The sequence below is a fragment of the Numenius arquata genome, chromosome 17, assembly GCF_964106895.1.
Source record: "Numenius arquata chromosome 17, bNumArq3.hap1.1, whole genome shotgun sequence".
Classification (NCBI taxonomy): domain Eukaryota; kingdom Metazoa; phylum Chordata; class Aves; order Charadriiformes; family Scolopacidae; genus Numenius; species Numenius arquata.
Genome location: NC_133592.1, coordinates 8,452,078 through 8,475,897, shown reverse-complemented (window position 1 = coordinate 8,475,897; position 23,820 = coordinate 8,452,078). Strand labels below are relative to the sequence as shown.

Genomic DNA, 23,820 nt, shown 5'->3' with positions numbered 1-23,820 from the left:
CATCCCTGTGCGTCCAAGCGATGATGCTCTGGCCTGTCCGTTCTGCTTCTTGCCTGCTCTCTCCTTCCCCAAGGCACCCCGTGCCCAGCCAAGCCCTTCGGCCACCGTGTAACGGCAGGGCTTCTTCTCTGTAAGTTTTCTTTAAAATCAGCCTGGCCACCATCCCCTCCTGGTGACCCACGTCCAACGTCCGCTCTCCCAGTGGGACGAGGCCAGCGCTGCCACCACTGCCAGCCTTGGGTCACAGCCTTGCTCCCGTGTTCGCACCCGGACATTGCCACCGACGCAACCTGGGCACTTCGTGGATGCCAGGACAGTGACACTCCCTCACCGCCAAAATTCCCGGAGGACCAGGGCTGGCAGCTTGGGGGACTTGCAGAAATGCAGGCAAATGGAGATGGGAACAAACTCCTATGAAATGTTTTTTGCATTTATCTTCCTTTGAACGAGCAGCATCATTGGAAACGGGAGGAGTGGAAGTGGGGGGCGGTTGGATCTGGGGGGATAAGGAGAGTTGGGGAAACCGCAGCCGTGAATACACCGGCCTGGGGGTGCACGAGCGGGACTCAGGAGCAGGGATGGGGTTTGGCCCCATTTTCTGGATCTGAGTAACGACCGGGGGGGTATTTGGGGAGGGGCTGGAGGTGGGTGACACCCTGGGGTGACATATCATGGGTGCTCAGGGAGCGGTGGGTGCAGGGCTGAGGGTTTGGATGGAGCGGGGCTCACCATGCTGCCGCTCCACGAGTCTGGTGGCTTCCTAAAAATCCACACACACCCCTCCCCAAAATCACTGCAGATCGACCGCAAAGGCTTGTTTTCTTTGCAGTCCCTTCCCCCGCTGTAACAAACATTTTGGTATGCATATCCTTTAGTTCGCTGGGCTGTTTCCTTTGTTTAGGTGAGTTTAAAGTTATCTCGAAATACTCTTTAAAAAAAGAAACTGAAGCACTTCCCTTCTGAAAATATTAAAATGCTTCATTTGAATTTCCCATAAAACCCCCCGAACCCGTTTTTTCTTCCCCCCCCCCCCCCCAGCCCCAGCCCAAACCATTTGTTGAACTCGGCACAAAGCCCTGAACGGTTTTGTTTGCTGCAAAACCACGTTGTGGGGGAGCGATGTCTTCAGCCAGGAAGCGGGCAGGAACCCGGAGGCAGCACCCCAACGCCGTCATCTGTGTGTCTCGTGTCCCCCCCCCCCCATTTCTCTCTCTTTACACCAGATTTCCTTCCCGTGGCGGTGGGTTTTGCCTGCGCTCGGTGTGGGTACGTGCCACGGTGCTGTTATCAGACACCCCAGGGCAGGAGTCCGGCTTCAACCTTGGAGCCTGGAGTTTCTGATAAACTTATAATAAACAGCGGTCGCCCAACGGAGGCCACACCGTGGGGTCACCGGGTGTTGGCGTGGGCTGTACGTGCTGGCCGGTGGTGAAGCAGCCGGTGGCGAAAGCGCGTGTTTTAGCTGAACAAGAAAGTTGCAGAAAGGGGGAAGCTCCGTGCTTTGTGAGCTGTGGGTGGGTGACATGAAAAGGAGGCAAAAATAAAACTATCACCAACAACAAAAAAAAAAAAAAAAAAACCAAAAAACGCCCCAAAACGCATTTCCCTGCTGGTTTGAGTAAACGTTTAATCCCCAGCTCAGAGAAAAAGCAGCTCAAAGTGCTTTTTTTCTCAGCAAGTCTGAACCAGTCAGCCTGGTGCCTCCTCCCTCTGGCTCACACCCTCCCTCCCACCGCTCCGGAGGAATATCCCAGCCTGCTCCAAGGTGCAGCTGGGCACCCAGGGCAGGACGGAGCCGGGCTGGAGCGGTGTCGGCACCCACCGAGCGGGGAGAAACGAGGGGCCAGAAAGTTTGCAGGGCCCCGGCGGGACGGCAGCGTGTCCGGTGCAGGCAGCGTGGGCTCCCACGCTCCCGCTTGCCTGCGCTGCTCCAGCGGTGGAAGCGACTGGGATGGGATCCCCGCACTGGAAACGACTCTGCTTTTTGCTCCTGGCAGGTTTAACATCTTCCCTGCTCCTCTACACCCACTACTATGCGACGGTGGAGTCGCCCACCAGCCAGAGGATCATAGCCAGGTAAGGGGGGGACGGGGAGAGGGGGGTGAGAGGCAGGGATGTGCAAATCCAGCATGAGTTACCATGCACTGGGATGGGGAGGGGGAATTGGGGTGCCGGTGTGAGCCCCGTAGTGCAGGTTATCCCAGCTGTACCCCCCGGTGTTGGCTGGTTTGAGAAATGTGCTTGCAGCAGGCTCTGCCCCCCCACCCCAAGGCGTCCTGGCCACCGGGTGCTGCCCGTGGCCACCAGCCGAGCCCAGGGGTGCCCAGAATGGGACCCTGGGCCATGGGGGGCTGCAGGGGTCCCCGCGGGGGTTCAGCCCACCAGAGGGCAAAGAAACCATTGCTGGGTCCAGGGACGGCTGAGGCTGCTCAGCCCCCGGCAGTTTCAAACCCGCTTGGGCAGGCGGCCAGACCCGCCGCGGGTCCCCCGTGTCCCCCCTGGGCTGGGTTAGCATCGGAGCCGGCTGGTTGTCCTCGGTGGAGGTTTGTCCCCCCATGGAGCTGCACTGATCCCCCTCCACTACAGGGATAGGACATGGCTATCCCCCTGAGAGGGGGATCCCTACGGTTGCCCCCCCGCAGCTTCCAGACTCCCAGGGGCTGCAGCATTTCCCAAACTCTAGCAATTTGCATCTCCCCCCTTCGCGGTCCCATCTGCCTTCCCTGCATCCTCCAACCTCCCAAAGCTCTTCCTGAGTCTCTCCAGTGCCAGGCAGGCGAGGGTGCTGGGGTCACCCAAGGAGCCCTGGGGAGCCCTGGGGGAACGCAGCTGAGCGGGCAGGGTGTGAGGGAGCTTCCTCTCGTCTGAGCATCAGGAGTGTCCTACGGGTGTCCCTGGCTTCCACGCTGGGTGCTCCTGGGTGCCGTCGGTGTGACAGAGCCCAGCTGCCTGGGCGCTGCTCGGGAATGGAGGATGCTGTGGGGACCAGAGCTGGTCGTGCACGGGGTGATCTGAGCGCAGCCAGATTTACGCTGGGAGTTGCTGGGGATGCAGCTGCCAGGGCTCCAGGTGCTCTCTCTTCTCCAGCTGGGAGCCGGGGGCTCCCCTTGCTCCCTCCTGTCCTGGCCAAGGCAGAGATCTCTGTGCCGGGCTTGCGGAGCAGGAATATCCCCAGCATCCAGGGTGGAGGTTGGCTGGACTAGCTCCCCGCAAAGAGTTTGATGTCCATGAAAGGGGAAACTAAGGCCCATGAGGGCAGCAGGACGTGCCCAAGGACCACGCTGGAGCTGGGAATGGAAACCAGCCCTGGCACAGGGTCCATGGCCCATCCCAGGAGCGGGGTGTGGAGGAGACCCATGGAATGGGAGCCGGGAGCAGGTTCTCCCCACCACCATGGCAGCCACTGCCTAACCCTGCCTGGACTTGCTGCAGCCCTGGGTCCCTCCACCACTGAGCCAGCCCAGGCTCCTGCCCCACAACCGATAGGACCGAGGGTCCCATCCTTTCACCCAGCCCCAGAGAGGAGCCCAGGGCAAGGTAACAGGGAGCTGAGCTGTGCTCCAAAGCTCTCCTGGGCTTCTTCTCTTGGATTTAATCCAACCGCTAAAGCCAGACCCAAACCAGAGCGAGTCCTGCTTGCTCCGATTCCCCGGGTTTACAAACACGCTGCCCCGTGATTGTGGCTTGTCCGGCCCTAACTGTGCACCCGCAGGGATCGGCGCTGCCCTGCCCACGGATGCGGGGCCCGGTCCGGAGGTGAAGCCGGGACAGCCTTCGCATGGCTGATGTGCCGTCACGGCTCCGGCTCTGCCCACCGTCGGGGCAGAACGTGGCGGGGCAGGGACGCCCACCCGTCGGTGCAGGGAGACACGTTGCGGCAGGGAGGTTTGTGCGTGCATGCAGCCTGTCTCCATGCAGATTTATGGAGGGACGAAGGGGGCCAGGAGGAAGCTGACACCCCCCCCACCCCCCTCCCACTAATGCTAGCTGCTGCCAGCACGAAATCACCTGAAGGCTAGATAAAAATCACAGAATGGTTGGGGTTGGAAGGGACTTTTAAAGGTTGTCTAGCCCAACCCCCCTGCCCTGGGCAGGGACACTTCCCACCAGACCAGGCTGCTCAAAGCCCCATCCAGCCTGGCCTTGAACCCCTCCAGGGATGGGGCAGCCACAGCTTCTCTGGGCAACCTGGGCCAGGGTCTCACCACCCTCAGCATAAAAAATTTCTTTCTTATATCTGGTTTAAATCTTCCCTTTTTTAACTTAAAGCCATTACCCCTTGTATCACAACAGGCCCCGCTAAAATGTTTGTCCCCTCTTTCTTATAACCCCCCTTTAAGTATTGAAAGGCGACAATAAGGTCTCCCCGGAGCCTTCTCTTCTCCAGGCTGAACACCCCCAACTCTCTCAGCCTGTCCTCACAGCAGAGGGGCTCCAGCCCTCTGAACATCTCCGTGGCCTCCTCTGGACCCGCTCCAACAGGTCCATGTCCTTCTGATGTTGGGGGCCCCAGAGCTGGAGACAGCACTGCAGGGGGGTCTCATCAGAGCAGAGCAGAGGGGGCAGAATCCCCTCCCTGGCCCTGCTGGCCGTGCTGCTTTTAATGCAAAGATACCTAATGCCAAGTCCCGCTCCAGCACAAAGCTGGTGGCAGCAGTGAGGACTCAACGGCGATGGGTGAAATGCCCCTGTCCCCGCAGATCCAGCCACCCTGTGGCCGGTGAGGCTGCAGGGAGCCAAGTCCCCAGAGCCCCCAGGTTGGGCTGGGCACAGCCCCATCCCGCTCCTTGCCTATCCATCCCTCTGAATCCCCGCCGGTGAGCTGCTGGGACTGCTCCTGGCTTTTTTATTAGGGCAGATGGGATGAGCACAGAGCTGTGCCCAGCCTCGCCGTGCCGCTCTGGCTCTGTGCTGGGGGAAGATGCTTCCTGGAGCTCAGCCCTTCGCGGTGAGATGGAGCAAATGGCTTCTGAGAGTGTGTTCACGTTGCTGCTTCGGCTCCTTCAAATGGCTCTGCAGGGCCCTGGGAGTGTTTGTGGGAGATAAGGCCGGAGCGTATGCTCACAACACTCGTAAACGGTGTTATCTTCCGGAAACGGGAGGAGGCCATGGACCAGAGTCGTCATATTTGTGAATGCCACGGCAGTGAGAGAACGTACCCAGGCTTGGCTGGCTCCGCTGCTGCAGCCAGTGCCCGTGCAGCCACGGGCCACTCCTTCCCCGGAGCCCCATTGTGCATCAGCCGGTCCTGGGGAGGGTTGTCATCTTCTGAGTCAACCAAGCATCACGAGGTGCTTCGCCACATCCTGGCGGGTGACGTCAAAGCATTTGGCTCCCCGATGCGCAGCTGAGCAGCTGTTGAGCTGGGGGTGGGGGCGGCCACCCCACACCCTCCCCGGCAGGGTTTGAGCAACGGGCACAGCCAGGACGGGTGCCGCGACGCTGGGGAGGAGGCTGGGATGCGAGTGCAAGGAGGTGCTGACACACAGATTGGTTTGATCAGGTCAGCACAACCCCTGGGGATGAGCATGTGCCACACACCGTGTCTGGCCACAGCTGGAGGTGGCTCCCAGCGCCCACTGAACGTCAGCAGGAGCCAACCTGCTGGGCTACCTGTGGCCACCTCCCTCCAGCCACCCTGAGCCCCCCGTCCTGTCCCAGGTGCTCCCGCAGCATCCCAGGCAGTTTGGAAAGGAGCACAGCACCCTCCCGCTGCCAGCGCCTGGGACTTTGCCTTGTCCTGCAGGTGTTGGGACAAGCTGGGGAGGGGAAAAGGAAAGGGTCTGAACCAAGAAACAAGGGAGAGCTTGGAGGGCTGGGTGGCTGAGGGATGTGCAGCTGGGGCTCGTGAGCCTGAGGGTAGAGGGCTGAGGAGGCAGCAGGGCTGGGAGAGGCTGTTTGTGCGTGGCTCCTGGGCAGCAGGAGCCTGGCTATGGTGTGAGAAGGTAAGGGCTTTTGGGGTTTGGTGGTGGGTTGCACCTCCATGGCCAGAAAAAGGGTGGGTGGCCAAACCGGGAGCTTTGGGTGCAGGGGTGTGTGCAGCTCCAGGGAGCTCAGTGCTTTGCAGGAGCTGGTTCTGGCTCTGGGTTTGGAGCAGGAGGGTTTCATCAGTCCCTGGTCCATTGTTCAGCTGCTGGTAACATTGATAAGCTCCTGCTCACAAGGCACACGGGCTGGAGATCTCCTGGGTTGTGAGATGGAGGAAGCAAGCAGGGCTGGGGCGGCTCGCCGGGGGCGAGCTAAGCTAGGTAAGCGTGCAGAGCTCTCCTCGTAGCTGCTGTGAGACTCTTGCACAGGTGAGCTCTGCTCCGACCGGCGTGTGCTGCCTGTACCCGGCAGAGATGGGCTGAAAGAACAGCCTCCAGCATATCCACGAGGTCTTGTACAGCCTTTGGATGGCCTTTCCCAGCTGGAGTCTCACTGTGCACGGAACCTGCCAGGGCAGCTCCCCTCCCGTCCACGAGCCGAGGGAACAGGCAAGTTTGGTCAGGCTGGGTTTATTTAGATGCTCACAGTGATAACACCAGAGAGGCCCTGCAGAAAGCTGCGGCTCCAGCATCAACCTGGGATGGCTCGGTCCCACCTTGGTGGACTCTCATGGGGATTTGCCCTCCCTCCTCTCGCCAGCTCTGGTGCTCCCGGGATGAGCTGGTGGCTGCAAGGGGAGGTGATGCCAGCGCAGTGCCCGACGCCTCTCCCTGGCTCTGGGGCCAGCACTCCTGTATGTAGCAGGACGGCTCTTCGCATGTGTTTGAAGGGCAGGATGTGGCCACGGGGCAGGGCTATGCCGGGGACCTTGCCTCTGGGCTGGAGTGTGTGTGTTTCAGATGGTGGGGGCTCTGCAGGGCAGCAGCTCTTGCTGGGGAGCTGCCTTTTTATGGGACACCGAGGCAAGATGTGCTGGCTCAATTTAAAAAGCTGCCCTGCTCCACTGGTGGTGCTCAGGGGGGTGGGGGGCACCTTTGCCCTCAGCACCCCCTGCCCGGAGCTGGCAGTGCTGGGATGGTGCAAGGAGAGCGCTGGGACTAAAGCCTGTGTGGCCCTGGCTCTCTGTGCAGGGAGATGCTCCAGCCCCAGTGCCAGCACCAGGCAAGGTGCTGGGCTGTCCTGCCACGTCATGCCGTACCCCCGGGGTGGCACGGAGCGGGGTTCGGGTGGCAAACAGGTCTGGATCCACACCCAGGCAGGGCTGTGGGCGCTGCTGGTGTTGACAGGGACTGTGGTGGGGATGGAAACCCAATGCCCACTGCTCCGGGGAGGAGGCAGAGCTCCGCTCCCCACCTGCCTCTACCTGTCCCCGGGCTCCCAAGCAGAGATCCCGTAACAAGGGGGCCCTTGTCTCCTCCACAATACCCCCCTTCTGGCCTGAGCACCTGCCGGCTGGGCTGGAGGCAGCGCCAGGGGGGGCTCTGAAGGGCCCTTCTGTGCAGGGATGAATGGGAGCCTGTTCCCCTCCGGTGGGCTCCCACCTCCTGCTCGCCAGGCTGTGACCCTGCCCTCCCCTGGCCCCCAGCCCCACATCCTCCCTTGAGAGGCCGGGTCTGCTCTGCCTCACCCCGTGGGGCTCAGGGCACCCTGAGATGCTCAGGGTGGGAAGCTCTCTATCTCTGTCCCCCAGTGCTAAATGAAGGATCAGGCCGTGTCCCAGCTGGCCCCAGGGCAGAGGGGGGTGTCCTGTAGACCCCAAGAACCTCCAGATCTCTGTTGCCAGTTGCTTCTCCACTGGAACAACTAAATGTCTTGCTGGCCAGCCCAGTTCTTCCCAGCCCCAGCCCCCTCGGGCTCGGGAAGGGGATAGAATGGTGAGAAGAACTGAGGAGGTCTCGGCAGGGTCCCCCCAAGGCTGCAGGCTGGCTTGGGTGCGGTTTTTGGTACATGGGGGTCCTGGAGGTGCGACCACCAGGAGACGGTGGCTGCTCTCTGTTTAAACTCTGTATTTTGCCAATCTGTGGCCCTTCGCTTGCAAAACACATGCAGATGGGGGTGGGTGGGTGCAGGCAGCGGCAGAGGGGAGCTGAGTGGAGGTGACCCATTCCTGCTGGGTGGCTCTCACAGGCAGGGGAGATGTCAGGGTGCCGTGGCTCAGTGTCACCTCTCCAGCTGACCCCCTACTGGCTTCTTCTCCCAGCCTGCTGCAGCCAGAGCCTCTGGTCCTGGGTCCGCCGGGGACATCGCGCCAAGCTGGCAGCCGCAGATGGAACCTTGAAGGTGGCTTAGAGAGGTAAGGGAGGAAGGTGGGTGCAGCGGCCCTGGCATGAGCTGGGAGCCTCCTGCCCACTGTGGGGTTCCGCAGTGCCCAAGGGATGGATTTTTAACTCTGCTATGTGTTTCCCCCTTTCCAGTGGGAAGTCCTTCAAGCCTTCCGCTGAGCTGGAGGAGCCCAAGGCCAGCAAAAAGCAGGTAATCATTAGCACAGCGCCATCAGTGTCCCCAGTCCCCCTCCTTGCAGGGTTGAAGGTCTGTGTGGGGAAGCTGAGGAGGAGCAGCAGCATCTAGAAGGGGTTTTGTGTGTGTGTGCGGAGGAACAACCTCCTCCGTCCATACACGTGGGTCTCCCCAGGCCGCCCTGCTGTGGTTGCAGCCCCTCCCTGAGCAATTCCCCAATGTGGAGGCTGGAGCCAGCATCACCCATTCCCTCCAACCCCGCAACACCTGGGCCACCAGCCTAGGCTGAAGACTCATGAGGACGAACCCAGGCTCTGGGAGGGACCGGTCCTGGGCACTGGGGCTGTTGTTGTACAGCAGAAGCCTTTTGCGGGGTGCCCACTCTAGAAGGTGCCAAATCTTTTATGGGATTTATGCTCTCAGGTGACTCTGTAAGCCCTGGTCCTCCCAGCCTTGGTGAGCTGGGTGCCAAAGGGTGTTTTGCACCAGGAAACCGAGGCATGAGGCAGTGACCTCCCTGGAGGACGTAGCAGAACATGTGGTGCACAAGGAGCATTTCTGTCCCTGGATTTGTCCTCTCCTCAGTGCCTGCTGAGGGGTGGAGATGTCAGACAGAAGGTAGACCCAGGCTGGAGACTGAACCGAGGTCCTCCTCCCTTCCCAGCCAAGCAGGTGCCCCCGCTCAGTGGTGGCCAGAGCAAAGGCAGACCCCAAGTTTGGGGAGATCTTCCGCTTCGACACCCCCATGCTGATGTGGGACCAGCACTTCACCCCGGAGACCTGGGACAGGCTGAAGACACGACATGTCCCCTACGGCTGGCAAGGCTTGTCCCACACAGGTACGAAACCAACCGGGATGGGGGTGGCAGGAGATAGGGCGGAGGGGGGCGATGGGAGGGTGTGGAGATGTGGGGCAGGCAGAGGAGCCAGGGACCTCGGTCTCTTCCCACTCTGCTTCCCAGGGCGCGGGGCGGAAGGGACGGCTTTGCAAACGCTGTTTGCTGCATCTTGTGACATTTTCCCCGAATAAAAGCTCCAGTGTGTGCATGATTATTAACTGGGACCGGAGGGGCTCGGACAACCCGCTCCATTGTTGTGGATGGAGATTGTTTCCCTTCCCACCCCAAACCCACTCCCTGCTCTCTGACAGCCGCTGGCTTCAGTCCCTGGGCTGGGAAGTGCTGGGGACGGCGGGGGTTGGGGGGCAGACCGGTGGCATTTGCAAGGAGACATTGTCAGGAGGGGAGGTGGCCAGTGCGGGCAGCAGCACCCACAGGGCTGGGGCTGGAGATGTTCGGATGCGTCCCCGTGCCTTGCACGGCCTCAGGTGGCCGCTGTTGGGAGCAGGCTTAGGAAGGTGGGGGCTGTGAGGGGGTGACACCAAGCTTTGGGAGAGATGGGACCGGCTGGTGTTCTCCCGTCCCACCTGTAGACTCCTCTCCTGCGTGAGGATGGTGTGAGTTTTCTCATGTGCTGCTCCTGGATGTGCTCTTGTGCAAGCTTGTCTGTGCGTGCTGTTGCACACTTAAGCGTGCAAGTGCTCGTGTGGGCTGACACACACCTTTCCCCTGCTGACTGGTCCCATCCTGCTCCGTTCCAGTGGTGGGCAGCACCCTCCGGCTCCTCAACGCCTCCGCCAACAGGCGCGTCTTTGACAGGGATGCCTTCCCCGGGGGCTGCGTCCGCTGCGCCGTGGTGGGCAACGGCGGCATCCTCAACGGCTCACGGCAGGGCAAGGCCATCGACGCACACGACCTGGTCTTCAGGTGGGGTTGGGTCCCGGGCAGGATGGGGCCATAGGTGGTGGGGAGAGGCCAGCCCTGGACACACGTCTTGCGCTTTTCCCACAGGCTCAACGGTGCCGTGATCAAAGGCTTCGAGGAGGACGTTGGGACCAAGATCTCCTTCTATGGCTTCACAGTCAACACCATGAAGAACTCCCTCATCGCCTACGAGGAGTATGGCTTCACCCAGATACCCCAGGCCAGGGTGAGACCCCAAGGGCTTGTTGGGAAGGTGACCTCAAATTGTCCTCTGAGGCTGGTCTTGCCCCCCAAACCTTCTCCCCATCTCAGGAGCCCTCAGTCCTTGCCCTGCTGGTGTGGGCAGTGCCCCAAAGTCCCCACAAGTCCCACATGTGTGTCCCCGCTGCAGGACCTGAGGTACATCTTCATCCCCTCGGACGTCCGTGACTACGTGATGCTGAAGTCAGCCATCCAGGGCAGCCCAGTCCCCGAGGGCTCAGACAAGGGGGACGAGTGAGTAACCCCCCAAGATCCCCCCAGCACCTTTGGTGATTCACCAGAGGGAGCATGACTCGCCCGTGCTCACCCCATCTCTGTCCCTGGTGGGATAAACCCCAAGTAGCCCCAAGACTCCCCGTGACGTGAATTCTGCCCTTCTCTTCACCCCACTATAGGCCACAGAAGTATTTTGGACCAGAGGCATCTGCAGAGAAGTTCAAGCTGCTGCATCCTGATTTCTTGCAGTACCTGACAGTGAGGTGAGGATGATGAGGACCACGGCTGTTGCTCGGCTCTGCTCTGGGCTGGGCGCAGACCGCCTGCCTCCCGCCACTGCTCTCTCGGTGCCTGCCCAGCATCAAAGCACAGTCCCAGTCCTCCCTGGGCACTGGAACCACCTCTGTCCTGTTCTCTGCAGACAGAGCAGAGAGATTTGTCCCCCGCCATTCCCATTCATGGCAGCACAGCTGACGTCCCTTCCTGGCAGGGAGGCTCCCACAGCCTCACCGTGCTCACCTCGCCTCCCATTTCCCACAACAAATTAATTTTTGACCTAGTCTCACAGGAGCAGAGGTGGGGCCCAAAGGGATTGTCATTTCCTACCTTTCACGGAAGCGGGTGGGTGGGTTGGGGGGGATTTTAAACAGCAGGCGGGTGCCTTTCAGCAACCTGCAGCGAATGAGCTGAACCTTAGTAGCAGCCAGCAGAGAATCCACATGAGCACTGCGTTTCACTCGGTGCTCCTGCCTTACTGAGCGCAGGGTTGGGGCTGGATGGGTGCTGGGGGCCACAGTGCTGTGCCAGCCGTGAGCCCCCCCCCCCCCAACCAGCCATGTCCCCCGGCAGGTTCCTGAGGTCGGAGCTCCTGAACACGCAGTACGGCTCGCTCTACATGCCCAGCACCGGTGCCCTCATGCTCCTCACCGCGCTCCACGCCTGTGACCAGGTAAGAGGCCACCTGCCCCCTGCGGACCCCCCCTTTAGCTGCTGGTAAGAGGCCATGGGGTCATCTTCCCCCTGGGGACCTCCCCCTTTAGCTGCTGGGGCCTTGTGACTTACTGGTGGGGACCAGCATGTCCTGGTGGCTGTCCTACATCTGCCACCCCCTGTCCCTGGAGGGGGTAGTGGTAGTGCATGGACCACCCGAGGTGGAACCCTGACTCCGTCTCTTGTGTGTCTGTCCCACCTCCCTCTCTGCAGGTCAGTGCCTACGGGTTCATCACCTCCAACTACGAGCAGTTCTCAGACCACTACTACGAGCTGGAGAAGAAGCCGCTGGTGTTTTACGCCAACCACGACATGATGCTGGAGGCGGCACTGTGGAGGAGACTGCACCGAGCGGGGATCATCACCCTCTACCAGCGGTGAGGCTGGCCAGTTGCCCACCAGGGCAAGTCCAAGGACTCCTGTGGCTCTTCTCCTCTTTCCTGAAGGCCACCTTCTCCCTTGTTGAGGGCTCTCCCCAGCTGGCCAGCCAGCCCAAGGAGCAGGCCCTCCACACCGCAGCCAGTGGTGGTGTGATGGTCAGGGGCAAGCCGAAGCTGGTAGAGAAATGTTGCGTTTCCTCAGGGATCTCCGGCAACGTTTCATGGCTCAATGTGATTGAACGTGGCCTTTGGGGCACCAAGAAGCACCGAGGCATGTGGCTGTGACCTCTCAGCCCCATGAACATGTCTGGAAAGCACAGAAGGGGCTGGAAGAGGATGCTGGAGATGTGTGTGTGGGGCAGCCTCTGGCTGGAAGAATGCCCTTCACCATGCCATCATGCCCCAGCTCAAATGTTCATCACCGTGGTGGGACCACAATAAGCATGAGAAATCCCTGCACTGGAGACTAGATCATCCTGGTAATGGGAAGGTGGTGTGTTTGGAGAACATCTCCCTCCCAGTCCCCAGAAAGCCCGAACTCCGGCCAGGTTGATGTGTGCCACTTTCCAGAAGGATCTGTTCGTCTCCATGATTGATGGGAAAGCCAGCAGCCCAGCTGCCCTCTCCTGTGACAGACACATAGTGTGTCCTGTCATTTTCCCCTTCCTAGGATGTGGCGTTTTCAAACAAGGAAGAGTTTAAAGCCATCAAAGGAGAGTAGGGATACTGCAGCTCAGCTGGGCCACCAGAAACGTGGTTGGTCTTCAGGCATCCGGGAGATGGGAGCTGGCCCACAGCCCACCCATGTGTTACTGGATCTGTTGGGTTTTTCATGCCCAGGGACCGTGTGGTGCCCTCAACGTGCTTTAAGAAGGCAGCCCCAAGGCAGGTGGGTGAGGGGGCCTGCTAGCTCGTTGGGCGGCTTTAAGTGATCATCATTATTTTCCCCTCAAAAACCCCGAGGGAGGTGAAGTTCTTGCACCCTTCAGCCATCCTGAGTAAGCCAGTGCTGCTGAGGAAGACACGCTGGGGAAGCTACTCCAGCTGGTGGTGGCCGGAGGGTTGACATTGTCACAGCAGTGGGAGCCGTGTCACCTGAGACACTTCCCCACTTTGTGTAATTACATAAATGTTGAATGATTGTTTTCTTTTATGCCTGTTCCTGTTGTTTCGGTGACAGGGGTGGGGGTGAGACCCCAACACTTCCCGCAGCAGAGGAGCTGCAGCATGTGGTAGTTGAACCCCTCAACTGGGGAACAGCCCCAGAGGTGGGGATGGGAGCAGGGTTAAAGGGTGGAGACGAGCTGGCAGGGGGACCTGGTGGCTGGCACTGTGCTGGAGCTCTGGGAGCAGCTCCCAGCCCAGCCCTTTTTCCGCTTGGGATGCTGGTTTGCTGTGGGTCAGCCAGGGAGGAGCGATTTACTGCTAGAGATAGCCTGGCCCTGAGCCAGGGAACCTCAAACCCCCTCAGACTGCTTCCAGCCAGTTCAAATGAGCATTACGAAGATTAGCTTCTAATCTTTCAAATGTAATCTCCAGGTTGGAGTTCCCAGGTCTCAACTTTTGTTCACATCAGAGCCACCTTACAATGGTACCGAGGCAGCCTGTTAGGCCTGTTTTTTTTATTCAGGAACACTCAGGAAAACCTCTTTCATGACAAGAATGAGCCTGATCCTCCCGTCACCCGACCCAGACGGCACCAAAACCTCCTCAAACCAGCTCTGGCACAGCCCATTGCAGGTGACTTTGAACGTGGCCATCGGCAGCACCTCGATGCAGAGGGCAAAACGAACAGGTCTGGAAAACGAGCGCAGCATCCTGCCAGGAACCCCGTCCAGCCCGTGGGCAGAGCTGTTTGCACACACAGGGAACCACGACGCACACCCTCCTTCCCCTTTTCAAAAAGGGATGTTTTTCCAGCCAAGGGTGTAGCCCAGCCCCGGAATTAAACATACTCCTTTTTAAGCGCTTACCAGAAAAAGAACCTGCTGCCTCTCACTTCTCCCTCTCAGCTTCCAAGCACACCACTAGAACCACTTCTGTCACCGGTCCCGTCTTAGCCATCAGTAGTTTTGTCAGACTGTTACCACGAATTGCTTGTCTTCAACTTTCAGTGTCTGCAGACACTCAAGTCTTTAGGTATCGGGGAGCAGCAGGTTTTGCTGTGAAGGGTAAGCTCACAACTGCTTGAATTTCAGAAAGCGTTTTAACGCAAAATCCTTTCTACCTGCACAAATAGACAACCTTTACAAAAAAAAAAAACAACACAAAAACCCAACTTCAGCTCCCAAGATTTTCCATAACTTATTTTATTCTGGAACAGAAGAATGCAGGGAACCATTTTTTCCTCCAGCCAGCTGTAGATCAGGTCCTAGAGGAAAAAAGGTAAGTGTCAGAGCAAAGCAGCTGCCACCTGGGAACTTCCCAGTTTGCACTATTTCATGGAGAGTACAGGTCTCAGGAAACAAAAACTTGCTCCCTCCCAAGCCAACGACACCAGTACCAAAATCCTCTCTGGCTTTACCGGGAACTCACCCAGGATGCGGTTGCAGCAACCCCCGAGCAGCGAGGAGCCCGCAGTCACACACAGGTGGCCGTTTTACACCCTTCTGAATGATGTCTCGGTGGCCACTTGTGAGACCTGCTCCAGAACAATCTTCCCTCCACTGCTTCTAGAGCTGGGAGACACCACAAAGCAATGCCGTAACTGCTTTCCTAAACAAGTTAAATCTGAAACAATTCCTGCTCCTCTCCATTCTCAAAGCCCTGAGTAGCTTTTACTTTCCCTATTTATCACCAGGCCACCTCTTCAGCCTCTTCACTTTCCCCCCCCCCTTATTCCTTGGCACCCAGAAGCCCCACATGCTCTTCCCAGTGACTGGTCCCACTTGGAACACAGGTCTATTGACAGAGCAACCACTTGACTGCTGGTTTGTAGCACCATTCCCTCCCCTTTCGCACACCAACCTTGATTTCTTAAGGAAGTCCACTGTCATCAAGTTTGCTGGCTCAGCCTGTCAGCCAATGTTATTGATCTTCTGCAAACAAATACAAATTCTGTTAAATAAAGCGTGAAATTATTTAGCAGAATGCAGCTGTCAGCTCCCCGGAAACAAAGTGCCGTTCCAGCGTGTGTATTCAGTGACTGTACATCAAGTGAGATAAAAACGCATTTCTTTCTGCCCTTTAACCCGCCGCTATGCCTCACTGTTTGGATACACAACTTAAAAGCTCTTCAGGGATCCAAACTTTGCTATGGCAACAGCAGCCGGTGCTTTATTCCCTGTACGGAGCCATGCTGTATTTGGGCTGGCCGACAGCCTGTGTCTGGGACAGTGTTGTGCTGCAGTCGCATGTGGCAAGTGCAGGCACACTGCTTTTGCCCTGCTGGTGCCACTCGTGTCACCTGAGTCTTTGCAAATGGTAGGAGACCCACTAAGAGGACACACACAAGCCTCAGTGGAAGTTGTTTCTCCCTCACAGCTGAGTTTTCAGACAGGGATAACAGCACATCACAGGCTCAGCTCCTCTCCTGCCCTCGGCTACAGGAACTCCCCAATTCTACAGAATCACACGCAGCACAGACACCCAGATGCCGACGTGCTGATAACCAGTGTTCTTCCTGATGACTAGTATTTTTCCTGGGAAGCATTCAAAGATAGCTTATCTGCCAGCAGATGAGTCACGCTGCCCATGGATCCGACAGATGAATTAAAAACGAGCGGCATGCAATACTGAAGCGTTCTCTTACCAGCCTGAAGCCCAGCTTAGCAACTGCCGTCTTGCCAAAGCTGTCTTTGGGCCACAGCACAACCCCAGGATTCTGCAGGGCGATTTCCTCCTAAATAGAAGTTGCATTGAACACCGTTAGCAACAGTACTTCAAATAGTCTGTCTGCTCTTTCCTTCTCCACCCCTTCCGACAAAAAACAGCCCTGGGTCACAGAGCAGGAATTAAAGAGAGGAAGTTTTCTATTCAGAGAGAAGCAATTTTTGTCTCACAAACTTAGCACAGCAGAAAAAGACAAAGGAACATGTTTGCCAGCGAGCTGTCTCGCTCAGAGAAAAGAAACTTTGGGAGGTGGATGCTATTTAAATCCTTGCTTGGAAAAAAAACCCAAACAAACCACCAGCTCTGAGACTTTGGTGGTTTAGATCCTTTTCCGCTGTTTCAAGCAGACATCTTCCTCATCGTCACACAGAAACGTCTTAATGCAACTCCCTCCTCACACACAAGAATAATCCATTCCTTCAGGATGTAAATCGTCTATAGGTTAATGCATTTAAATGCATTTAGGCAGTAAGACAGACACATCCCTTCTGGAGAAGGATTCCTCAGGGTGTGTCCTGTCTAGGTCGACCCTTTGGTGTCTGTGAACCGCACCTCCCCGCCCCCAGCAACCTGATGCATTTGAAACTGGCCCAGAGCACCTCCAGGAAGGCAAAACAGAACAATTACTCTTTCACTAGGTCTCTTTCTGTGACAAATACAGTTATGAGATGAGCTGTGTGTCAAGTGTATCCATAATGGGCTGTCATCCAATCCCTCCTACTTGTAATCCCTTCTGCTCTTGCTCATCTTTGACCACGCTGACAAGCAGGTGCTCTGCCGGCCACCAACAGTAAAATTCCCATTCATTCTGTGCCGCCTTTCAACTTGTGCTCCATGGCAGCAAAAGGCTGCACACTCAGGTGGCAGCTGCAACAAAGCCACAGCCTCGATTGCCTTAATTACGCTAATCAAGCCATTGGGCTTTTATATCCCCTCCCAGTAGCCCCAGGGACACAGAAGGATATCATGTGACACGATTGAGTCTTACTTCCATAGCCCAGCAAGAGGAGAAAATTAGACTGTGACAAGATAAATGCTGATGTTTCTCACCATCGCGCAGCTGGTGCGGGTTTGGTGTCAGTGCAGGGACGGCAGCTGCTTCCCAAGCAGGTGAGTGGTTTTACCCTTGCTCGATACCAAGCCATGCTCTGGAACAGAGAAAGGGGACAGACAGTTAATTCACGTAACAGACTGTCCTTTTACCTTTGTGTCTTTAATGCTGAGCCTCAGAGTCACGCTTCCACAGAGGAAAGATTAATTTCAGACAGGGATAACTTTATCATCACTAGCTCAGCTTCCAGAGCAGCCAAACCTGCACCACGTGGGGCCTTCCCAAAAGCTCAGGCCTGTTCCTGCCTCTCTGGTTCGGGTGCTCCTCACCCGGGCAGCAACCACACCTGGGGACAACTCGCTCCACGCACCTCCTTCTGCCTGGGCACTCGGTCAAGTGTGATGGGTAACGCTGGCTCGGCATGAGCCCCACGGCTTGCAGGGTGCCCTAGGTCTGCGCCATCAAGCCACGCCGGGGCTGAGCGATACCGGCCGCTGTGTTAAATACTCTCCCGCAACTGGGGAAGAATCGGTACAAGCGTAGTTAAAACCTGCGAGCAGAGCATCCCCCGGGCCAGGCTGTGCTGCCGGGAGCAGCCCCCACACGGAGAAGGCTGGAGCTCCGTCCAGGCGGCGAGCAGGAGCCGCGGGGCCCAGCGCAGCGGGGCCTTGCCTCCCTCCACCGACCATGGCGGGTGTGTGTTTGGGGGGGCCACCATGGCATCCCCACAGGCAGATATCGAGGCCTCGCGGCACCCCTAGAGACACCCACAGCATCGCGCAAGAGCGTCCCCCTCCCCTTCCCGCCGTCCCCGCGCCGCTCGGGGCCGCCGTGCCCGCGGATGGCTGCCGATGGCGGCCCGCCCCACTCACCGCACTCGGCCCGGCCGCCATACCGTCCCCAACCCACCACGGAGAGGAAAGGGGGCTGGCCGCGCGCGCCGGCTGCGCCCGCCAAGTCTCGCGAGAGGCGCGGGGGCTGATGGGAAGTGTAGTCCCTTCCCTCAGCGGGGGGTGGCGGCCGCCATCGCCGGCCTCCCTCAATCCCGCCGGGCTGGGGTGTGACAGCGGGTGTCTGGGGGACAGGGCTCCTCTGACAGGAGCGGGGCCGGCTCCTTCGCTCCATCCTCTGCTGGCTGCAGATGCCAAATAAGAGGAAGGCAAAGAAATACATCTTCCAGAGGCTGCTTCTGCCGCTGTCGCCTCGCTTGAGAGCTCAGCAGCCTCTACAGGGAAGCTGTGGAGGTGGATGGGGTCGGATGCATGGAATCACTGAGTGGTTTGGGTTGGAAGGGACCTTAAAGGTCACCCAGTTCCACCCCGTGCCCTGGGCAGGGACACCTCCCACCAGACCAGGTTGCTCAAAGCCCCATCCAGCCTGGCCTTGAACCCCTCCAGGGATGGGGCAGCCACAGCTTCTCTGGGCAACCTGGGCCAGGGTCTCACCACCCTCACAGCAAAGAATTTCTTCCTGATAGCTAATCTAAATCTCCCCTCTTCCAGTTTGAAGCCATTACCCCTCATTCTATCACTACATGACTTTTTACAAAGTCCTTCCACAGCTTTCTTGTAGACCCCCTTCAGCCCTGGCGATATGAGTTCATGAGCCCAGAGCTGGGCCCGGGCTCCATACACAGAGCTTTTGCACCATCATGCTGCTCGTTAATTGCATTTATTCATTCTTCGTGTGGCCTGTTTACTAGGGAGACACGCATGATTGTACTTAGCACGCTAAATGCTTCAAAAGGCTTGAACAAGCATTAGCTCATGTAGGAAGGAGCACACTTCAAAAAGACTAATTAGCTGGAGGTTGGGGATTAGTCAGAGATTAGTTAGTAAATGTATGTGCCGTGCTTTGAATATGTGATGCTTCCAGTATGTGCTATGATTGTCCTTTGCTGTTAAAAACTCCATAAAATCTGTAGGATCCTGTTTAGCTTATGAACAATAACGAAGTGCAAATGGAACCAAGGGGAGGAAAAATAAGAATAACTAATACCCACTTTCTTGCCCTAAAGCTTTATCCACGCTTGTGGTGAAAAGTGACTGAAAAGCAGACAAATCCGAGTCTGAAAGCAGAGAAGTCTGAGTACAGGTGAAAGCCCCACATTTAACGTGTCACCCCTGAAATGTCTGAGAAGTGGGGGATTCACAGTCCCTTGGGGCGTTTGAATCGAAGATGTGCTCGTGGAAAGCTGCCTGGTTCCCCGCAGCCATAGCAGGAGTGAGCTCTCGATGCTGGTGAACAGTGTGGCCAACTCCTCTGACCTGGTGGCCTGTGTCTGTGAAAGCAACACCTTGTGTTACCCCGAAGAGCAGAGCGCTGTGAGCTGGAGGAAGCGCTGCCAAGGAGCTGGATGTCTCTCTGCTCCTGGATTCCCTCCAAGGGCAAGGAGATGGCTCCACGCTGCTGCCCACACCATCCCTGCACTCCAGGAGGCCCCTCTCCAGGCAAGGCAGTCAAGTTCCCAGGGAAAGGCAGTGTGACTTCATGTTTATTTTTAGTGCCTGGATCCTCCTGGCTTTGCTTCTATTTTAGAACCTGATGGTTGTGGTGTTTTTTTCTCCACAGCATAGATTAAACCCAATTCACGAGTCCTTTGCTCTCCGGAATGGCCCATATTGTTTCTTAAAAGTCTCTCTAAACATCAACAGACTGCAAGAGGCATATTTTTTTTTTTTTTTTTTTACAGTGGTGCAAGAAGGCTGTAAAGAGATGCCAACCCGCTGTTAAAAATAAGCGGCTTCCAACACAAGTGGCCGAAGACGAGGTCTTCCCCAGCCCTCCGTGCCCTTTGGTAGCTGCAGGAAGCCTGGTAGGTTGGGCAGAAGCCTGGAGGCAGCAGCCTGCAGCCAGTCCCATGCTCTGGTGAGAGGACATTGGAGATCTTCAGCGCCTTCCTGCCCTGCAGGAGCCTGTTGCACGGGTGTTTGGCCTGGTGGGAAGGCGGGTGATGATACAGGATTGTAGTAATTAATGCAGCCTTCATTGCAGTGGCCTTTGCTCTGTGAAGATGTGGCTGGCAATCTGCCTGACTACTTTTAGCTTTCCGAACAGGTAAATATATAAAACCCTGCAACTAGAATTAGCACTTTAAGTCTCCAAAGGACATAAGGTTTTTAAAATTAAACAAAGCAACTAAAATCCTCCCTTGGGCAGAGTTCAGATCCTGGAAGGAAAGAAGATGTAGACTCTCATGTGCTGAGGGTTTTGCCACCATCTTCATTTTGGGGTGGAAGCTGCTCAGACCATAAAGTAACTGTCTACTGTGCCTATAAATGGATGAGCTCTGCAAGGTACCAAGTAATGAACTGAGTCAACAATTAAAAGCTCAGGAGACTAGCATGAACTAAGTGAGCAGTAGATTGGCTGTCGTTATTCATGGGTGCAGGGCATAGATAATGTTTCCAAGCATATTTTAGAGGCTGGACGACCCTGGATGAAGGGAGCTGGTCATCTCCTCACCCATGCCCATGCTTTCTTAAATCTCTGCAACTTCGAATCAAGTTTTCTCGACAGTTGCCTTTAGAGGGCGTCCATGTCACACACATCTTTGGCGTGCGAACTTCACCCGGGAGCTGCAGTACAAGGCAAAGCCTCCCAGAGGTCAGCAGAACATGGTCGCCCTTCGGAAGCGTCTGTGAACCTTCCTAGGGATGCGAAGGGAGGTACGGTTCTGGTTTGAACAGTTCTGATTGAACATATTCTCCTTCCTCAGGCAGTTGCAATGCTGTCCCAAAGGCAATTAGGACATAATTTTGATAGATTACCTGTGGCTCATCTCCATCAGTACTTTCTTCCTCCTGTCTTTGAAATTACTTCTGTTTATGTTGAGCAAGGAAGGAAAGCTATTAAAAGGGCACAGAGATCTCCTACGTGTGGATGTTTAGGGGTTGCGCTCAACTTTGTGACAGAGGATCTGGAGGGGATTTCTTCCTCCAGCAAATCATATGCTACATTAAGCCCCCATCTTTCTGCTTTCTCAAGGCACTTCAGTATCTGTCCTGCAAAGCCGCAGCAATACCCTCTACAAAGAAGTCTGAGCTCTGCAACAGGATATTTGGTTATCCCTAGAGCAGATAATAGGAGAATGAGCAGAATATGTGACAGAGAAGGGAAAGGCGGAAAGACAAACGGAAATCAATGACAGAACCTCTCCAACTTCAGCTGGGCTTTGATCCCACGCTTAAACTGAAGGACAAGATCTCCTCCCAATTTCCCACCCATTTCCCCTCTTGGCTGCCTGTAAGTCCCCCCAGGGAGAAACTCCCTGTACTTGCTGACAGCAACTTGATTTCCTTTTGATATCCCCCTCTGCCTGTCCCGGTCCCACCCTGCAGAGAGGGTTCCACAACGCCTGGAGAAACAAAGCATCCGTTCATCCAGAGCCGCCCCGCTGTGGTTATCATCTTCGACATATGGCCGGGGGAAGAAACTAGGGTATTTGAAGACATTAAAAAGCGAGTCCCCCATTGCTAACCGTGTCTGGCAGGCACCAGCCCCCTGCGTGGCTTGAAGATAGGAAGCGCGAGGAGACGCCGAGGTGCAGGGGGTGGCTGGATTGATGCTTGTCTCTGTTACATGTGCTGTGTGCACAGCGGTGCACAAAGAACCATCCCCTGGGGTACGGCTGGAGATCGCTTGCTGGTATTTCAGGTGCCAGACTTCAGAGAGAAAAGATCTGTAGTGTTAAAAAAAGCGCCTGCCACGAGGTCCCAGATCCTGGTGTCTGCTGCTTCAAATCAGTCCCAAGAAATACCAGAGAGACTCTTTGGAGCTCGGTAGCAGACAGGCAACATCTTCCCACAGAGGACAAGGCACGCTGCAAACGAAACGTCCTTCCCTTCTCCCAGCGGCAAAGCTCTTAAGCCTCCATTTAATGTTAAATACACGCTTAAACCCCTTCCTCCTCAGCATGTCCTGTGTGCTTACGTAGAATTTTAGCAGGCTCAGAAATGCTCTGCTGTAACTGAGGCCTCTCTAAAGCCTGAACCTTGTACATTGAATAACAAGACCTTTATTTTACAGAATATCTGTGCGACCAAGGGGTGGCTTTTCTGTGAGTGTGGTGGTATCTGCAGGCGGGGCTATGGTATGGATTCCTGCAGGTGAAGAACAGAAGAGGTTCCCTTTTCTCCTCCCGATGGTGCTGAACGGCAGAAGAAACAGCATCTTCAACCACCGACTTGATCACTTCAGGTCTGATGTCCCAGCTAGGCCAAGTGACCATCTTGTCAAAGCAAGCCAGATTGCATTCACAGCTTCCTTCCTTGGAGGAGCCGATCAGAACAGAGAGCACACAACAAACTGTTCCGATTGCAGTGCGTGCATGGTTAAAACCTGGGTCCAAACATATGCACTTGTTGAACAATAGCAGTAGGAATCCAGCTTCTTCACGGACAAATAAGTTCAATTTAAAATATATATCCTCAGAGCATACCCAGAGATGGGTATACATCACAGAATCACAGAATGGTTAGAGTTGGAAGGGACCTTAGAGATCATGGAGTTCCAACCCCCCTGTCATGGGCAGGGACACCTTCACTAGAGCAGGTTGCTCAAAGCCCCATCCAGCCTGGCCTTAAACACTTCCAGGGATGGGGAACGTGTATACAGCTACACAAATGCACTCAAAGATGGTGGGGAAAACTTAACGCTGTAAGGCTAGTGAAACCAGGAGTAAGATTTCCATCACAGAAGGTCTTTAAGGCCAAGCTAGTTAAAAAAATTGCCAGGAACTGAGACTTCACTTTGCTTCGGGCAAAGAGATGAATCCTCTCTATTTTCTGTGTCTGCCTGAGAGATTAAAAGCATGGTAAGCAGGAAGGGAGTGAGTTGGTATAAAAATATCTAGGCAATATTAATGAGGAACTTCTCAGGCCCTCTTTTATCACAAATAGGGTATTTCTGTTTGCCTGGATTACTCGGCCAACCAGCCTTTGCTTCAGTCAACCCAGTCATATAAGCCATATATGTCATATAAGCCATATTTCATCTATCGAGCTTAGATACAAGGAATATGCCAGGCACGCATGGAGCGAACAAGCATTTTCTTGCAAGTAATTAGCATAAGCTGCACCGAGGTCAAGCGGTTGTGTCAGAGCACAATACGAATTGCCAACATTTCTTCCTATTGGAGACTGAAAATGGAGAATTGCAGATGCCATATCTCTGGCTCACCTCTTGCTTCCCACCGTTTATACCAGAAGGAGGAGATAATTGTTTTGAGGTACTTTTAAGAATAGCATCTCTGCTACGTTTGTCGCTTAGTGGGAAAGAATGTGTTTAAATAATGAAAGGTCATGTTATTCAGGTCCCGTTGGGTAATTTTTCTTGCCCTTATGCGTGGAAAGCAGGCCCAATGCCTAATTTGACCCAGTTCAAAGTGGTAACTTGAGATCTCACTAGATTACAGAGGGCAAGTTAAAGGCCTGCAGTTATTCCTCCTGCTGCCTGTAAGAAGATATATTGAGGGCAGCCTCCAGGTGACATGTCCTTGAGGGAGCCCTGCTGCAGGGCATCAGACCAAGGGCCATCCAGACCAATGTCATTTTTCCAAGAGATGTCCCAAATGGATGCCTAGGAAAGTGCAAGAGTAGGGTGGTTACATATGATACATCTCCAGTACCCCACCAGCCATTTGAGGGGTGCGACCTTCGAGACCCAGATGGTGGTTCAGCCCCTCCACTAACGGGTTTTCTCTGGAATGGAGATTTCAGTACCTTTCTTTTCCATGAACTTGCCCAATGCCCTTGTGAACAGCTGTTCCCTCCAGTGGGGAGGACTTGCACGAGTCAGCTTGTGCTGTGAGGGTGACCGGCTTCCTTTCATTTGTTCTGTGTCTGGCTCCTGTTAGTTATTTTTTATGATGGCCCCAAGTTCTTGTACAGGAAGAGACCATGAATAGTCCTGCCCGTGTGGGCAGAACTTATGGATCTACTTA

General features: G+C 55.9%; 1 protein-coding gene, 1 long non-coding RNA gene and 1 other non-coding gene across 3 annotated transcripts; 1 reads left to right on the top strand and 2 right to left on the bottom strand.

Moving 5' to 3' along the window:
- Positions 1–1,951: 1,951 nt before the first annotated feature.
- On the top strand, positions 1,952–13,147 carry ST6GALNAC2 (ST6 N-acetylgalactosaminide alpha-2,6-sialyltransferase 2). Its single transcript, XM_074160165.1, has 10 exons — positions 1,952–2,076; positions 8,129–8,221; positions 8,343–8,400; positions 9,050–9,224; positions 9,986–10,151; positions 10,236–10,374; positions 10,540–10,643; positions 10,805–10,888; positions 11,475–11,574; positions 11,829–13,147. Exons 1-10 carry the CDS (start codon positions 1,952–1,954, stop codon positions 11,994–11,996), a joined length of 1,212 nt encoding a protein of 403 aa, XP_074016266.1. The 3' UTR covers positions 11,997–13,147.
- Positions 13,148–13,580: 433 nt separating this feature from the next.
- On the bottom strand, positions 13,581–17,713 carry LOC141472888 (uncharacterized). The gene is made up of 5 exons (XR_012463546.1): positions 16,877–17,713; positions 15,747–15,836; positions 14,963–15,033; positions 14,531–14,673; positions 13,581–14,366 (listed from the first exon to the last, which is right to left on the bottom strand). It is a non-coding gene; the product is annotated as an uncharacterized lncRNA (long non-coding RNA).
- On the bottom strand, positions 17,046–17,120 carry LOC141473088 (small nucleolar RNA R38). The gene has a single exon (XR_012463552.1). It is a non-coding gene; the product is annotated as a small nucleolar RNA R38 (small nucleolar RNA).
- Positions 17,714–23,820: the final 6,107 nt, after the last annotated feature.

Bases quoted from the DNA above. Each gene is read 5' to 3' on its own strand.
- ST6GALNAC2 (XM_074160165.1), top strand. From the start codon at position 1,952: ATGGGATCCCCGCACTGGAAACGACTCTGCTTTTTGCTCCTGGCAGGT. The intron at 10,644-10,804 runs GTGAGTAACCCC...ACCCCACTATAG, and splicing joins GGCTCAGACAAGGGGGACGA to GCCACAGAAGTATTTTGGAC. The intron at 11,575-11,828 runs GTAAGAGGCCAC...CCCTCTCTGCAG, and splicing joins CGCTCCACGCCTGTGACCAG to GTCAGTGCCTACGGGTTCAT.